At 33.2% G+C, this 18,884-nt stretch overlaps 1 protein-coding gene across 1 annotated transcript; it reads right to left on the bottom strand.

Annotated features, from left to right (window-relative positions):
* Positions 1–789: 789 nt before the first annotated feature.
* LOC119831602 (hemocyte protein-glutamine gamma-glutamyltransferase-like) lies at positions 790–16,755 on the bottom strand. The gene is made up of 15 exons (XM_038355024.1): positions 16,621–16,755; positions 14,984–15,065; positions 14,428–14,558; positions 13,991–14,112; positions 8,406–8,538; positions 7,604–7,787; positions 6,912–7,129; positions 5,529–5,735; positions 5,120–5,339; positions 4,753–4,911; positions 4,187–4,307; positions 3,722–3,830; positions 2,940–3,100; positions 2,054–2,245; positions 790–1,292 (listed from the first exon to the last, which is right to left on the bottom strand). The coding sequence occupies exons 2-15, from the start codon at positions 15,052–15,054 to the stop codon at positions 1,200–1,202; spliced, it is 2,121 nt and encodes a 706-aa protein (XP_038210952.1). The 5' UTR covers positions 15,055–15,065; positions 16,621–16,755; the 3' UTR covers positions 790–1,199.
* Between the last annotated feature and the right edge of the window lie 2,129 nt (positions 16,756–18,884).

Below are 18,884 nucleotides of genomic sequence, written 5' to 3' on the forward strand. Positions count from 1 at the left end.
CATTAATTGTGATCCATATTATATATGAATTAGTTATTATTTTGCTGATATATTAATATTTTATTGCTCAGTTTTCAGTGTCAAATAAGGTTTTGTGTGACAAAACCATACATATAAAGTTAAAATAGTTATTTATTAAAAAATAATTACAAAGCTATTCAATAGTTTGTTTGTTCATTAAATATAATTATAATGTATACAGTGACATTCGTTCACGTATTAAGTGGGTTCAGTTTTTAATGATTTTGTCATTTGCTCATAATAAGACATGCTTGTAATTAATTTGTGTTGTAAAATATATAAAAAAAACAAGTTTGCATTGTATTTATTAAAGAGAAAAGTATGATTTTGTCCGTTATTCCTTTATATCTTATAAGGGCTTAAACACATCAGCAAAGTTAAGGGATGTTAATTTTTAATCTTCTTGATTTTATTCCATATCCAAAAAAAGTCAATAAAAGTATAATAGAAAAAAAAAGCGGGAGATCACAGAAAACTACACAAAAATTTTTCCTTAGACTTTGAAGATGTGTGTATGTGGGTGGAAATTAACCTTTATTTATTTATTGTCATCAAAAGTGTATTTATATGGATTTCCTTTTTGCATGTTTTCCTATACAATTATTATGTGCGAAAATTAAATAAAATTATAAGGAAAATTCACGTTAATTTCAAGAATATATTTAATCATTTAAGGTGTATGAATTCGAACAAATATTGTCTTGTGGTTTGGTGTAAGCGATAAGTGGTAGTGATTAGATTTTAAATAAAAGTCTTTGTTTTATAACAGGTTTTTTATTTTGTATCCTTGTAAAAATATAGATTATAAAAGGGAGGTAAAGCTACCATCGATACCATTTTATGGCACTAAATTAATGAGTATAATTGCTTATTCTATTCAGATAACTTATAAAGATAATTAATACATAAACGTGAATTATGCATTACTAAAACGTACATAATATTTTATATTCTCTGCTGTAAACTTTTTACACAAAGTACAATTGAATGCCGTTAAATCTCTAGCAAGATCGTTTTTATAATAATTGTATTTTTTTTTGTGACTTTAACTCTACAATATTTTTCTTTCATGTATTAAATCTACAACTTTAAATTTAAAAGTACAACTCTCATTAATATCAATATAAATTTATAATACAAAGTATTTATAGACAAACGTATTATATTCTATTTAAACTTTACGCTTCGAAAACTTCAACAGAGGCTGCTCCATTGATGTCCTTCAGTTCGTTTGACTTGAATGTCGCTACGAAGTTGATTTTGCCCAATTTCTGTAAATTTATATAAATATATTTGATACATAAAAGCATAATTTAGCGTACAGACAGACATACAAATAAAAATTTTTATTTGACAGTTAGATTGCATAATTAAAACGAGTGCGGGAGAAATGTCCATTTGTCACTATTTTTTTCATAGAAACTAAACCGATGGCAGAAGTGTTCGCCCAGCGGAAGTGCAGCGTAATTTTGATTGCGATAATAGTGGTAATGTGAATGTTTACATATAGCTCTTAGTATTTTCCGTGATCTTATTATTGCTGATGATGGAAGAGAAAACTTTAGGAATTTTGGTGATCATGTTATTTGCTGATGATGATAACAATGACACTAGTGATTTTTTTAAGAATTTTGGTGATTATATTGGTAACAATGTATCAAATGACCCCCTTAGAAATTTTGATGATCATGTTATTGCTGATGATGGCAAGGATGTTACTAATGTTCTCTGGACATTTTAATGGTCATTTCAACAATTTCAACAATGGTCTCCTTAGGATTTTTGTTGGTCATAGAGACGATAATGCTGACTGTTATTGCTGTCATCGTGTATATTTCTGACGATGGTAACAATTTCACCAATTGTCTCTTCAGGATTTTTGGTGGTCATATTAATATCTGTCATAGATATTAATATCGGTCATAGCTGTTAATGCAGTCATCATGTGATCGTGTAATACTGAGATTTCGAAATGATTAGTGCTAGTGTTAGACGCTAGTGCTAGGCGATGTAAACTATTGGCAACACTCACAGTGGGCTGCACGGGGAGGGTGGCGGCGACCAGCCCCCCGGCGGCGGCGGGCGCGCTCGGCACGCGCACGGAGCGCGGCGCGGCGCCGCCGCTCGACAGCCGGAACTCGCCGCCCGACAGCGCGCGGTCCAGCGGGTTGCGGAACGACAGCTCCACCGTGCTCGGGGTGCCCAGGATCAGATCCTCATTGAACTGGCGAGACGGAAATCTTAAATTGGAAACTGACGAGGCTAAGGCAGAGGACTGCTTTATCAAGGATCAGCCAAAACCGGTACGACCGGGTAATCTCGTTAAACTGCAGAGACGGCAATCTTAATATATCAAAGCGAAGGATCCTTCGAGGATCAGCCCAAACCAAATGGATCGGGAAATCTAGCATGCAGATAGACAATATGGTGGCTCCGCTAAGTTTATTAATTATTTTGGTAAATGCTACCCCAGAGAGGATAAAATAGCGAAACAATGTTGTACAGCGAAAGTCTTTTTGATTACGCTAGTGATGCTCGCGCAACAGGTACAATATAAAATAACTCTACGCTATATACTTCGCCAGGACCAGGTCCTCGTTACTGTAAGAAAACAGAATATATGTGCTTTTGGTAAAAGTACACAAAAGCTATATTACAATCTCGGTCAGTGACCGTTTCCACTGTGAAAAAGTAAAAAGGATAATAAAGCAATTTTATAATAAAGCATTTTAATTTGATTCAATTAGATTCCGTTAAAAATGTATACCTTTTCTTCGCTTCATTCCTGTTTATATCAATAATTATAACTAAATTAGAATCCGTATTTAATCCAACGACAATCCACAAATAAAATCCAAAAATATATTCTTTCATCACTAACACCTCCAATTTTCCTGAATCCTGTCTTAAACACTTACTTTAATGTCTATATTGGGTTTAAGCACTTGGAAGTCGTCATCATCAGCCCAGGACTGCTTGGTGTCGTCCACGATGGCCATTGCTGAGATCTTTATGTTGCAATACTCCACCAACTTGGGCAGATACTCCTCTGCTGTTATTAGTATGCTAATTTGCTCCTCTGAAACATATATCTGAATTATTATAATTATATTCTTAGTGTCGTATCAAAGGGATACACCAAGTTGAGTTGTGATTTTCTGTTGGGTACATAGAAATGATTTTTTACGCGCATATTTAGATATTATGTAGCATAGCAGTAACCTGTAGCAGTGTTTTTACGTGTTTCCATTTGTGAAAAAAGATAATACAGTGCCGGCCCTAACATACTTCCTTGTGGAACCCCAAACGAAATTTCGTTTAATGGAGCTGTCTCATCATTCAATTTGAGATAAAAGCAGTTATCCTAAACTAAGCTTACGATTTTAATATAATATAAAATGAATAAAGCGAATATGTTCAATTTTGAACACGAAATCGTCCCACTACACTCAATCAAAAACCTAGCTTATGTCTAGGCGTTGTAGATGAGATTTTTCCCTTCAAATAGGGGTTTATCTAGTTGAAGTATCATCGTGAACTGCATAAACATGTTTTGTTCCGTATCTTATACAATTACTTACTCATGAAATTTCGTATTTGATTTTCGTAGTAAAACTTAATAAACTAAATCTAGACAGTGCAATGAAGGTAAACTTAAAATAAAATAATTCTTTCTAGTCAGAGATAATAAAATACAAACTTTTCTGAGGTCCCACGAATATCTTGCCCTCGACCTTCTTTAACAGATCAGCTTTGACACCATTGTAGAACACGCTGGTGGCTGAAAGTGCTGCTTTAATGTTACGACCCTAAAATAGAAAAAATAAAAAAAATGAAATCTTAAAAATGTTTTTGTCAAAGTATCGCTAATGGTATAATAGTTACCTACAGTGATTACCTTAACTATTAATTATTTATAAAAAACTGTTATTGATGAGTTCATTAAATCATCCATAACACGTAGTTGAAATGTGCTCGAAGGACCACGTAACTTAGTTACTTACTTGTGGTTGGACAGTTCATTTATTGATGACGGTGCATTTATTATAACGACGTGTTGCTACCGATAGGAGCGGAACAGTTTTATATATTATTCCAAAAATAGACAATGTGGGTCAGCTAAGAGAAAGAAAGAAAGAACAATCATTTAGCTGTGTATAATTACCTGATCTGATGTGTTCTCGATATCCACAGTGACCCTGAAGTCTTTGCCGATGGGGACTGTGTCGATGTCTCGCAGCTTAAAGGTCACGTCGTTGGTTAAGGAGGCCGCTACTGCATAGTATCTGTTATTGAAAAAAAAAAAACATTGTAATAAAATGGCAAATGGCTTTTGAGGGTAGCTTATATGGGAAAGCGTGTAGCATAAAATGTAGATTGGCATCTAGTGTGCAGTGTAGATTATGTCGACTGAAGTATGCAGTATATCAAGCAGCGTGTACAGTATTGCGTGTAGGCTCCATTATATTGTGTCATGTAGAGTGGTGTGTAAAGTGAAAATTTCACTTTATACGTCATGTGTAGAGTAACGCCTAGAGTGAAATATATAGAGCGACGTGAATGTCGTAGAATAAAGAGCAATATATACAACGGAATGTAAAGTGCATTATGTAGAGCGACATGTAGAGTGTGTTCAGATAGTGAGCAGAATGTAGAGCGGCATGTAAAATGCACTATATAGAGCGGCATATAGAATGCACTATGTAGAGCGGTATGTAGAGCGCAGTCTACCTCTTGGCCCGTTCCGAGTATCGCACGCCGTTCCACAGCGCGAGGCGCTCGGAGGCGGTCCCCTCGCGGTGCTTGTAGAGTGCCGTGACGTCATCGCGGTCCGCGTCGCCGAGCGGGTCGAACACGAACGGCTTCTTTGTTAGCACCATTCGGCCAATGCTGTGGATTACATATTGCGTTTAAATAAACAATAAAAAATTAAAGGGTAATTTTAATAACCATACTCAATCTTAGTAAGATGCTGGAACTTGCTAGTTGTTTGTTTACATACTCATATTTAAATAATAAAAATTCTAGTTTTGGCCTAGCTGTATATTCTTAGGAAAGTAATTTCTTTAACTCAGTAGGAATAAAGAATAATACTTACTGGTAGTTGTTTGTATCCACCATAGAGAAACCAGTTTCCTCGTCAGGGTCTCTCCTCCATCTCATCAGGTCAGCGTTGACTGAAGCCAGCATAAACTCTACGTCGTATCCCAAACCTATCACGCCTTGTTTAATCGCTTCCAGTGGAGCCGGCCCACACTGGTACTGGCCTGATGATGTTTCTTGAGGAGTAGCATCTATTGCTTGCCAGCCACCATAGCCTGGTAAAAAAAAAATAATTATTAAGTAGAATCATAAAGTGAATTATAATAATGGATTTTATTATATCCTGGAAAGGAAGTTCTGGTGTTATGACACTTAGAAACCAAAAAAAAACAAAATTCAAGAGATTTCCAGAAATTTCCTAGAAATTCTTCTTATTGTCCAGTTTTTGTCAGAACGAAACTCACCAGGTGGAAGATCAGGTCTGGCCATCCAAACGTCATTCCAGACATGATAGTTCCAGATGGAGTCAGCACCCTGTGGGTTGTTGGGGTCATAGTCCATTTCTTCCATAGTTTCGGTGTAGTACTTGTCCACTGTGAGGGAGCTGTTTGCATCGTGAGCTGATACCAGGTTCGATACCACGCGAGAGGGAATACCGAGAGCTCGGCAAACTGAATAACAAAAACAAAATCAATAGAGCTGGAGATTCTCTGAGAGGTAAGTGATAGACTATATACAAATTATATACAAATTAAGAAGACTGAATATATTGCCTTTTGAAGAACTGTATGCAGCTCTATTTTAAAGGTCATATGTCCTAGTTTCGAAACAGACAACATCATTATTGTATTCAAGATAATGGAAGCTTTCTATCCTAACTAGGGTTTTCTTCAAAGTATTTTGCTTTGTCACACCGAAACTATTCAATATTTTTCATCATTTTTTTAAGTTGCAAAAGAATTTTATGGGACGAATATATTGAGTAAAATCTCAATTAGTTTTAGAAGACTCTTATCTAGAGTATTATCCATCACCCAAAATTACCCATTTGTTATACCTTTTTCTCACCTTTTCATAGCAATATTAACAACTTCATCAATTAGGTTATTATGTCATAATATATTATGTCCTATTATTTTCTTGTAATATTTTATGTTGTTGTTTATGTACTGGTCTGTGTATACGTTACGGTTGCCTATATTTAGTCTTTTCTTCTACCTATTTAATTTATTTCTATGTTATTTACTTGGTGACTGTAAATAAGATTAAGACTTAGATTGATCTTAGTCACGTTTCTCCTCAAAACGTGCAGAACAGATCTGATTGACTTTTTACATATCTTAATAAACTCGCCTTATTACACGAGGAATAAAATATAAAATACAAAGACCATAAATTAACATATTATCAGTGAACCTAATCATTTACCCCAATTACAGAATTAGCGATAACCTTTGTTTCTCATATTATTTTTGCATAAAACATCCATTATTAATATTTATAAATCTTGGACAGAATCCACGACTTCTAGGATATCATATGCTACGTGACATGTTTTTAGTTTAACGTAGATTGCGTTGTTGGTATTGATAATAAAATAACTTCGTACGTTTTTTTTAAGTTAAGTCTTTTAATATCTTTTTTATTAACTATATTAAACGTTGAATTCATTAAAAGAAATATCAGTTTAGATGACAATTAGGTGATATCCTGACAGAAATTCGACTATGTTGCCATGAATTGGTAAATTAAGCAAGATAATGTATGAGAGCACAGAGTATTGTGTGATGTTTGATGCGATGTGACCACGGGCAGTCATGTCATACACGCCCTGCCCCCACACTCACCAGTGGTGACGACGCCCGCGAACACCCAGCACTGGCCGTACTGCACGGGCTCCTGCGTGTCGAGGAACTGCGCCAGGATGTCGACGGAGCCGGCCCAGTCGGCGGGCGCGGTGCCGTCCCCGTACTCCCCGTCCCAGCGCCCCACCAGCACGCCGCCCTCGTCGTTCGAGTTCACTACGCGGGATATCGCGCGCGTCAGCTTCACTGGGTCGCCGCGGCTGGGGGTGATAACGAGCGTTCATGAGGGTGATGGTGTTTATGTAAGCGAGCTATCCATAAAGCCAAGATTTTACACTGCAAGAGTACAATATAAAAGGGAAGAGCCCAGTCTAATCATACCCCATAACTTTTGTCATGTTTTACATTATTCGGGACAACTGTCGAAGCCTATCTAAGGATGTAATTCTAATCTTTATGTAAACATTTTATCCAATAATAAAATAAAAGAACACATATGCATCTCTATGATGTAACTCATTCAGATCAGTCTGCGTGCTAGAGCTACATTTGCGCTTGTTAGATTTTTTCTTGTGGGAAAATATTGAATTTATATCAACGGCCGGGGGCCGTGTTTCAATATTTGAATGGACATTACCGCTACCTATCTATTTAGTAATTCTCACGTTACCGTATAAATATTAAGTTAAAAAAATGTAATAAACAGACAATAGACAGCCAAACAGATAACTCACTGTTGAAAAGGCACCTCAGCGCGATCCAGCATGAGCATGCAGGCGGGCAGCACGCACGCGTCGAACTGCCCGTACAGCCAGGGCTTGCCGCGCGTGCTCTTGATGGGCCCGACCCACACCTTGCCCACATCGTTCAGCACGTACTCCTGCAGGAGCGACGTGTCCTCCATGAACGTTTGGTCATCTGGAATTCGTGGAATTAGTGACATATTGTTTGGTTATTGATGTGTTTAGATACGATAGTGTAGTTTCGCTAGGCTATAGCTTAGATATGGTTATAGCTGACCGTTAATTTAGTTATAACTATAGAGGATGGATTGTTTGGTTATAGCTTAAGTTGATGGATCTTTTGCTTCCGATATGGTACCCGTTTGATCGTTTGGTTGAAAGGTATTTATTTAAATGAGAAATTTTGAAAGAATAGAAAAAATTTGATCGCGAGGCGGGATTCGAACCCGCGTTTTTTGCCAAACCGTAACAACGCCAAGCCGGTATTTCTGTTTTAGAATTATAGATGTTGTCACATAGTTCCGTTATAGGTACAGCTTACAAATCAATTATAACTATAGCTGATGGATCTTTATAGTAACCTATAGCCGAGGGATCGATTAGTTATACCTACCCTGTCGGATGGATTGATTACAATTGCTTTAAGCAGATTTTCTTATCTATGAATAATGTATCTACTCCTAGAGGGCAGGTCACCCGGTCACGGGATATTATTTAGAAAACACACTGGGTTCAATCCAGAAGAGACAACTATGATGTGTCGGTTTATCATAGAAAAATATTTATAATTTACCTGGGTTCCATGGGTTAAACAAAAAGTAAATATCCTGGTCAAAGTCGTACACTTCCCGGGCTTGCGAGCTTTTTGTCCGTGTGACTACGCGTAATGACCAGCAGCCAACAGGCATTGTTACTGGTGTTGATATCTATGAAGGAAAAATGTGATGAGCTTCCGTTTTCTTAAATAGAACTTATATATGTATTGACCTTAATTATTATAAGGAACTTCAGTTTATGCAATGGCTTGCTAAATAAAGTATTTAACAAATAATATTATTTGGTACGTTTTTTTAACCTTATAATTAGACATCGGATTATATGCATTTGCATATTTGCATATGCAAATGCATATATTTCTATTTTTATAGCATTATTGCATATTTTGGTACATTTTCATAAAGAGTGCTTATTTCAATAGTAATACGTGTTGTATTATGCCGGTCGACAACCCAGATCGACGCATTCGCCTCGCACACACTCAGCGACAGGCAAATTAAATGCAGTATTGTATAAAAACCCTGATCTTGATGGAATAAGAAAAATCGATGCATTTATCAACGGCATCGGACAAACTCTTCCTGAAGAGGTCTCTGCAGGAATGGCGCCAAATTTCAAGTTCTGTCCGGTAACGTCAGTTGACGTCGAAAGGTCATTTTCTGCCTATAAATTGATATTAAGTGACAAACGTCACAAGTTTGCTATAGAAAATCTGGAAAAATATATTATTGTTTATTGTCACAAAAATTATAATAAATAAACATTACCTATTATAGGTTGTCTGCTGTCTCTTTTGATTATAATGTCACAGATTTATATGTCAATGTATAATGTATAAAAATTAAAATATAAATAAACATAAATTCTAATTAATGATTAGAAATTACTTACTATGAATGGTTTTTTATTGTGCATATTTTGTGCATATTTCGCCCTTTTTTAGTGCATATTTGCATGCATATTTTAGCATTTTGATAGTGCATATAATCCGATGTCTACTTATAATGGATAGCCATTGTACAATTGTATAAATAAAAACTTTTCTTATATTTACTTTTAAAGGCAGGAAGTGTAAGTTTCAGTTTTCCCATTACTTGTAATAGGTGTAAGTAGATAAAAATACATATTTAACAAAAAAAAAAAACCACCTTCAAATTATCAGAACTAGACCAAATTTAAATGGGACCACAAGACAAACAATCGAATTGATACCCTTGTCTTTTAAAGTCAGTTGAAAATTAATAATATATGTCACGATCACTTGGTAAAGTTCAAGTAGGAAAATATTTTTTTTACTGAATGAGTAGATGGCTGCATATGCTGCCTAAAACGGAATAATAATTGTTAATATATATAGATATACATAGATGAACATAGGTTCATGTTATCTTTTTTTATTCCGATTAATGTAAATACATATAAGCAAAGTGGCGCAAAAATATTTATATGCAAATATATAGTTGAGGTTATAAGAAAAATATATGCTATATTGAATTTAAAAATTTAATCATGTCACTTCAAGTGTCAAAACAACCGGTTCTTAAAAGTAATTTTATCTTAGAATTCAAAATAAAATTATAAATCGACTTGTCAAATATTTCATAAGTAATAACTTGAATCTAGTATAAGATATACGGACGAAACTAAACCAGTCTGGTGACGACTTATTGATAGGTACGCTTTTGCCTGCGGCTTCGCATGCGTTACATTCGGAACAGAAGAATCTTGAATCAATCTATCTATTTAAAAAGTCTCATCAAGATACGTTGCGTAGCTTCAAAGAGTTAATCATACATAGGGACAGAGAAAGCGACTTTGTTTTATACTATATAGTGATTATGTGAAAATAGGTTGTTTGTTTTATCTGTCTTTGTACAATAAAATTTCATAACACTACTCCGACAGGGATTAACTAGTGATACATATAGCATATCACTAAGGGTTAGCGGACGAATTTTAACCAACTCCCGTGGCCCCTTCACTTAAGTGGCTCGACGGAACACAGTGGGGTTTTGGTCGGTAGGAATCCGACATAACCATTTACTTCTAAAAGAGCCTCCAGGACGTAGCCTTGTAATAAAACAACTATTCTAGTAGTTTTAAGTTAAATCGTATGAAACAAACAAAGAACAAACCCCATTTTTTACGAGTTTACATTAATTAGATAAAGATAGCGACTTCGGCCGAATTAGAAAAAAAATGCAATGATTCTTTTGGCGCCAGACTAATGTATTTTGTTAATGTAATTCTAATAAAAGAAAAAACAATGTGGAAAATAATAAGTTGTATAATTAGCCATACCGAGTAGTTTTCAAACATACAAATATTTTATTGTGCTTTCGTTAATTTCTTATCTCTTAAATTCAATAAAATATATATTTATAACACAAATAAACACTTCTTATTATTTGTTACGTGTGTCAAATAAAATCTTCATCAACACAGATATCGTTTTTCCACTCTGTCATCTTCCAATTTTCATGCGCACGCGCAAGTCACACACACAGCTGTACGTTAGTATATATATATATTTCTAACATTTTGTCAACGTCAAATTACTATTCCAACCACAGACTATATACATAACCTTGATTTGACTACTTGATAGATTTAAATGCACTAAGTATGCAATTTTAAAACGAGTTCTAATACATATAAATTTAAAAACACACTTAAATTAGCTTTAACTGCACATTACTGTCTGCGATTTATGGATATTTGTTTTTATATTAAAGATCAAGTATTTTACGTGATAAGTTTATGTAAAAGACATTTTAAATTATTAAAAGTTATTTCATATGGACCTACATTCCTTAGAAATATTTTAGTCCAAACTAAGTAATTGTGTTACATATTAACTTTTCATATTATTCGGTCCTTACCTATTATATTAATATAAAAATATGGTAATGTACCGTGAAAACAGATCAAGTTGGAAAAAAATCAAATAATTTAAAAAAAACATTATCACCTATACCAACTCACTGAATACTTATCGTATTATTTAACATTTATGAATATATTAATTAATACTAATGATGACAATGAAACCAACCTAACCATGTATTTAATGGCATTAACGCTATATATACTTTTAGATTCTATGTTAATACGATGTAAATATTGGTACTTGGATAGGTATCATATATTTTAGGCGCCATAGATTATACTATTATATATTATATTTTATTATAGGTACCCTTTTTTGACAAGTAATCATAAATGTTATGGGCCCGCTAATAATGTTGGTATAGAATGATAACCTGAATATATATTTGGCTAAGTTGTTCGTAGATTAGAATATAAATGTGCGATTATAGAATCCGATTGTATTTACGTTTTATGTTAATGAAATACATGCATAAATATTTGAAATTATAGCCTTTATTATTACACAAAATGTGAAATATTCTAAGCATAATGTTATATAAAAACCGAAATCTTATCCTGCCGCGTCAATCGCGTAAAGCTAAAAAGTTTATATGCTAACATTAAAGCGAGCCGAAACAATTTTTTAAAAGAACGATGTTTTAAATTCGTTAATATTTTATCATCTTATACCAGTATACGCATGCTGACCCGGCAAATGCTGCTGTGCCTTGCTCTTATCATTTACTAGCTGCGCCCCGCGGTTCCACCCGCATAAGTCCGTATCCCGTAGGAATATAGGGATAAAAAGTTACCTATATTTTATTCCAGTTGTCCAGCGGTCTACGTACCAAATTTCATTGCAATCGGTTCAGTAGTTTTTGCGTGAAATAGCTACAATATATATCTTACATATACATCCTTACAAACTGTCGCATTTATAATATTAGTAGGAAGTAGGATGGGTATGAAACATTTATGTGGGCCGGTTTATACATTTCATGAAAATCGGTCCAGTCGTTCGGAGGAGTATGGTAGCTAACATTGTGACACGAGAGTTATATATATAGGTAATAGGATAAACGAATAGTTTATTCTCTATATTTGAACCGAAACCAACATTTGGTCGATAACAAATTCATTTTCCTTGATTTACAAACTGTAATCATTTCCTGCTTCTAGGTATTGAAATTAATGTTGTAGCGACGCATTAGATATATGAGACGTACAAAAAACTAAATTGGTATGACTTTCAACTGATATTTCACTAGTCAAATATTAAAGGTCACGTTTTAAGAAAAAAATTAAGAGTCTAACAATAATAAGTGCTTATATTATTACATTTACTATACATTTGCATAGGCAGGTCTACTGGAAATGCGTCTTTTAAGGGGATAAAATTACTAACGATGGATGTGAATAAACTGACTGGGAATAGTAAGAAATGGGATGCGGGACTCTTTTTTGGTTATTACACTAATAATCTATTACCTAAGTCAGCTCCTATCCTGTCTGTATACCAAATTTCATCAAAATCCATGCAGTAGTTTCAGCGTGATTGACGGACAAACATCCAAACGAACAAACTTTCACATTTAATATTAGTGTGAAGTGTGATTCCATAAGGCTATTGACATCAATTCATTACTGTTGAAACTGTTTGAATTCAAATAATAGCGATATAATAAGCAAGATTTTGGTCTAATTAACTTTAATTAAAAAAATGTATTATATTGAGTAGATTCTATAATCAGAACGATGTGTTTTTTGGCGCCAAATTCATTGTACAGAGCGGTTTTCAAAAAGCTTTTTGAACGTTTGAACGTTTGGTTAGAATCACTAGATAGTATAAAACAAGTCGCTTTCTCCTTCCCTATATCCTTATGTATGCTTAAATCTTTAAAACTACGCAACGGATTTTAATGGGTTTTCTTCAACAGATAGAGTGATTCATGAGGAAGGTTTATATGTATAATAACACCTATTAAACTACTCCGAATTAACGCATGCGAAGACGCGGGCAAAAACTAGTTACCTATAATATTATGTTATCTGTGGTTTGGTTATGTTTTATTTGGTAATGTTTTAATGCGGCAAGAACATTATGTGGATACAGTATTGATACATCACTTGATATCGTAATTAAACGTAATTCTTCCAATAAATTAAAACATGTAGTTAGTATTCTATGTCATATATGTTGTTTTAAATTTATTTCCTACCAATTGGCAGTCGCAGCGGTTGAGTAAGCGATTAAATCATATCCAATATAAGATTCACATGCATTGCTTCTAAGAAATGCACTACAATTTGGTCTAACTGAAATGACGCCATGAAACATAACAATGAGTTAGATACTAGACATAACTACATATTATATACAGATTTTAGCCTATCTGTTCGAATCGCCGAATGTGTTGATATACGTAAAGCTCGAGAATGGCTCGACCTAATCGTTTTTTGTTAGGCCGCAAGGCGGGTTCTAGCGGAGAGAAAAGACGTAAAGCCGCGGTGGACCGCTAGTACCCTATCAATATTACGTTATAAATATTTTTGTTATAATGCATTTCATCCTATTTACTTATAAAGTCTGTCATAGATATTTTTATCATCATCAGCACATTTCCTTCAGAATTTCATTTTATCAATAGGAAGAAATATTTGTAATAGGCTAATTTTTTCGGATCAATTTGGGTAAAGCCGGGTCATCAAGTTAGTTATACATAAACATACCTCAAAAGATAGAGTATTATCTTCTTGTACTGACAGAAGCTTCGCGGACCACGTGTATTTGTCAGTGATAGCATCACGCTTCAGGTAGATTGAACCCTGGGTATCTAGTTGAGGCTTGTCTCCTAAAAATTAATTTTCTTTAAATCATGTTATCATAACATACAATAGAATAAAGATAATTGAAGTTTTAATGCAAGCGTATGCAAGCTTATAAAGTTCAATTTAATTTTAATCTATTATTATTTATGAATTAAACTTAAACATAAATCTATAACGTATTTTCAAATAAATTATACATTCTTACATTCATTAACTAAAAATAATTTTTATTAATCGTAGTAACTTTGAAATTTAATCTATCCGTACACTAAACTTTACCAAACTCGATTCAGACGTACACTGCTTCCATACATACATGAATAGGAACTAAAACTTACCCAGGGTAAAAACAAATTGCACCAGGTCATCATTCTCATCATATGGCCGGTTGAATCTGACTACACCGTTAAAGGGTTGGCCTCTCCGCACTATTGTGCATACAGGTGTTTCTTCGTTTACTACTTCGAATCTGTTTGATTTTAGCAATAAATACATATTTATTTTATAATTTATGTGCAACTTTTATAAGACAACGATAATCGAGTAAGAAAAGAAGGAGTATTAGTTGATTAATAACCTAATTTACGTTTTTATTTACAACTAGACGCTCGTCTTGGCTCTGGCCGGATATCAAGATTCCTGTTTTATCCCAAGGGAGCATTTAATCGGGATAAAAAGTATCCGATCATCCAAGTCAGCACATATCCTGTCTGAATACCAAATTTCATCAAAATCCGTTGAGTAGTTTCAACGTGATTGGTGGACAAACATCCAAACAAACAAACTTTCACATTTATAATATGAAGTATGAAATTAAAAGGTAGCTCATAGAGGGAATCGTTAAATTACTAAAAAAAACCGCAAAAAAGTGTGTAGTAGTAAATTCATACTTACTTGACTGTATTATGAGGCTGTGCGTTTTCTCTCGGATAAAAGTGCACTACGTCTACTTGTAAGGGCTCCATGTTCAATATTTCTGGAATAAAAATAACTATTTTATACTACCAATAATAATTAAAAGAAACACCTCTTTTTACAACTATTTATGCGATAAAAATATACTCGAGGTGCATTTTATGAAAAAGTTAAGTATTACCTCGAAAAATAACGTAGTTAGAATATACTGTTATTATTATAGTAGTAGTTAATAAGACTCCGAAGTTTTCAAATGCTTTTTATTATTTATCACTAAACGAAGAATGATATCGCGTTGTACATACTTATTTTTTTAGATGTACCGAGAAACGATCAGCAAGCTCTGTAGATAAAATATAATAATACATAGATACATGTTTTTTTTTTCTTAGAAAGAGAACTTCTTACGGATATACCATCGTAAAGATGAGTTCAATTTAAACTCATGAAGCCTACTTAATAGTATCTATTATTCAGTACACAAACAACAAGAAAATGGGTTTTAAGTAAATGCTTTAATAGATATAATAGCTTCGTTTATTGAAAGGAGTATGTATATAAACGTAAAGGTATAATCTAGAAGTTATTATTGTTAAACGATTTTTAGCATTTTATAGCATATGTTCGCAGAAAAACATAGATATTGTGCCCATTATAATTACCTATACTTCAATAATTGTTTGCGCTGTATAATCATGGCTTATTTGATATTTGTATGTCGTGTGTTCTTAAACACAACTATGGTATTGATTCTAAAAATCGTAAGAGATATTAACATAGAGAGACCCATAGAGTGTTAAAAATCGTTAATTAAAAAACACATACAAAAGTCCACTGTTTAAAATAAAAAGTAAAATATAAGTTATCTAAAACAAAACCGATTCAATGATATAACACGTTTGTTTTCGTATTTCGTCTTTTCGTTCTTTGACGGCTATTTTCAAATTGGAAGTTATAAACAGTTGCCGAACGATGCATCTCTGTTAATAATTCTGACATAAGTATACACTATATTAATATTTTTGCAATTCTATGGCATACAGATTGTTATAATATTGTTATGACGTAGTTTGCTCTTCGTCTTAATTTGACTAAAAATAAAGCCAAATTATATTGGATATAATTCGAGAGTTTAAAATGTGTTATCTTATCTACTGAACGTCTTGAACATTTAAGATATAAATACAATACAATAATAATATTATAGTCATATTAACTATCTTTGAAATAATGCCGGTAAAGCGTTTTTTTTAAAGAACCAACAAGAAACCGTTCTTAAAAATACTTATTGATGCGATATATGTTACAAAAAGTAGAGGTCAATCTCATAATTATTAAACCTGTTAATACGTTTCATACAATAAATGTCAAATAAACATTTAGTATATCTTTAATTTTGTAATACCGAACTGTCGTGTATATAATATTTTGATAGATGTCCTCGTATTATTTTAGTATACTTATAGTTATTTATTAATTTTATTCAATGTTTACATAAACAAAAAAAAAATACATGAAATTTTTAATAGTGTATTAATTATATAATTTAATAAACTATCGTATTCATTTTCAAGTTTATTTTTTATGTTTATAAAAAGAATTATAATGTTATTCACCTCTCAATAAATAAAAGTTTTTCAGCCACAAACACAGCACAGAACACAACGAAATAACCGACGACACCGAACTGCGCGCACGCAACTAACGCCTCAGTCAAAACGCGCGGCATATATCTTGGATTGGTTGTATTCAGCTGTGTAGTGTCTGTGATTTTGGTGCTATTGGGATAATCATTTCTCAAAATTTAACCAATATTGATGATTATTTAAATTGCGCATGTATAATTGATTGCTATTGTATTTATTCACATATTAGTGTAATCATGTATTATTATATTTCATACAAATTTGATAAGACGTTTTTGAGTAAAAGAATAACAAACATACATTCTTACAAACTTTCACGTTTATTTTTATAATAGAAGTAGATTATTATTAATATACACCTACCAATTAATATATTCTAGGAGAAAATTATAATTATATTAAGAAACAATTGAAAATACTTCAGATGACTTTATTTTTTTATTTTTTTTATGTCATAGTCGGCATGGAGCTGGCGAGTCGCCTGGTCGCTACCACCGCCCATGAACATTTGGAGAGGTGTAAGGTCGAATGCAGACGTTACGCCTCTTCAAATGGATTTCCGAATGCAAATTGGAAAGGGATTAAGAAAGGATTGAAGAGAGGAATAAAGGAAAGGACTGGGAAGGGTAAGGAAGAGGATGTGGGCCTCAATTTTTCTACTTAAGGTGACTATGAACTGAATGATTCGATAACTAGCGTATCCCTTTTGTACACAACATCAATACAAATTGAATATAACTACGCCTCAATGAAAAGCAATTTTGCTATTGTGATTTCATAATATGCGGACAATAAATATTATATGTACAGTAGATAGTAACAGTGATATAGGTATTCATTTATCTAATAGGATAATTACAAAGACATGATACCAGTTAAACACATTGAATACTAATTGATATTCATTCTTCCTAGCTCCCTAACGTTCGGCAGTCATCATAAACTGCTTACCTTTTTGGCTTAGAACCTGGGATGGATTCAACTTTCACTGGTTACTCTTTTATATTCACGTAAAATATGCGCATGGCGTCGAGATGCGGAAACGTGGCGTATTATTAATATTTTATTATTACATCCCCATATTGAAAACCAATGTTTAAAGATACAATAAATAACTCATTTCATAGTCTTCGTCGAACGTTGTTGATTATTTATTTCCTCTTTGAGTTAAATAAGTTATGAAAGAGAAATGAGATGACATATTTATACCTGAATGCTTGCAAACGTTTGAATTTTGGTCTCGTTAGAATTGTTTACAGTTTTTGAAAAAATAGCAAGAATGCGTAAGCCTTTTTATTCTAATGAGTGACATATTTAATTGTTATTTTATTTTTTTTTATTTTGAATAAGAAAACTTCATAAATAATTTGTGTTTTACGAATGGAATAAACTATTTGTTAGAAATCTGATACTTATTTAAAATTACAATTAATGAAAATTGAAAAAACAATATATTTCCAAATTGTGGCTACCCTACGCCGAGGCGCCAAATTCAGTGTCATCCTATTAATAAACATCGATATACAAATAAATAGTAAATCCCAAAGGCCGCCGATCGACACGTCACAGCGGCGCGGATGACGACTGATGACTGCGGCTTTCCTCGTATTTCGTAATTGTGCGTGACATTTGAATCGTAAGCATTTTGACGTAGTTAAAGCCCTTCCAATGCTAGCGCATGTTACATTTAGTAGAGTTCAAAAAAAGTGTTTTTTCTGCCCTGGGATCGATATTTTGTATTCTTAAAAGAATTATCAAATAGATATTTAAACACATTTTAATGCTATACAACTAAAAATAATTGTCGAGTAAAATGGTCATCGACTTTCCTTGGGAGCGCAGTCTTCCAAGATCTAAAATAGGACCAAATTAGTAGCATTGAGAACATGTTTTTAGGAAGTTGATATTTTTTACTATTATCTCAATAGTCCCTTTCTTTTTTCTGATTTTGCGTAGTTGCGTAGGTAATATTTGAATAGAGGTGAACTTAAGAAAACAATAACGATAAAAGAGAAAAAATTCAATGGATCCAGGAAACAGTATCCCGGGTAATTAAATAAGGAAGATCGTTGAATTTTATGATCTTCAACTCCCGTAAAATGAGGTGTGCTGAATTATTTCGATATTACCTTTACAGTCATCAATTGTTGTTATTATGACAAATTTGAATCTAAATCAAAATCTAACAGATTAAAGTAAATTTTTGAATATTAATTTTTGAGTTTCGTTGGAGC

The sequence above is a fragment of the Zerene cesonia genome, chromosome 14 (assembly GCF_012273895.1).
Source record: "Zerene cesonia ecotype Mississippi chromosome 14, Zerene_cesonia_1.1, whole genome shotgun sequence".
Taxonomy (NCBI): Eukaryota; Metazoa; Arthropoda; class Insecta; order Lepidoptera; family Pieridae; genus Zerene; species Zerene cesonia.

Coding starts and splice junctions, on each gene's coding strand:
- LOC119831602 (XM_038355024.1), bottom strand. CDS start 15,054: ATGGAGCCCTTACAAGTAGACGTAGTGCACTTTTATCCGAGAGAAAAC. Junction 4,912..5,119: donor GTGGATACAAACAACTACCA/GTAAGTATTATT, acceptor TGTAATCCACAG/CATTGGCCGAATGGTGCTAA. Junction 4,308..4,752: donor TACTCGGAACGGGCCAAGAG/GTAGACTGCGCT, acceptor TTTCAATAACAG/ATACTATGCAGTAGCGGCCT.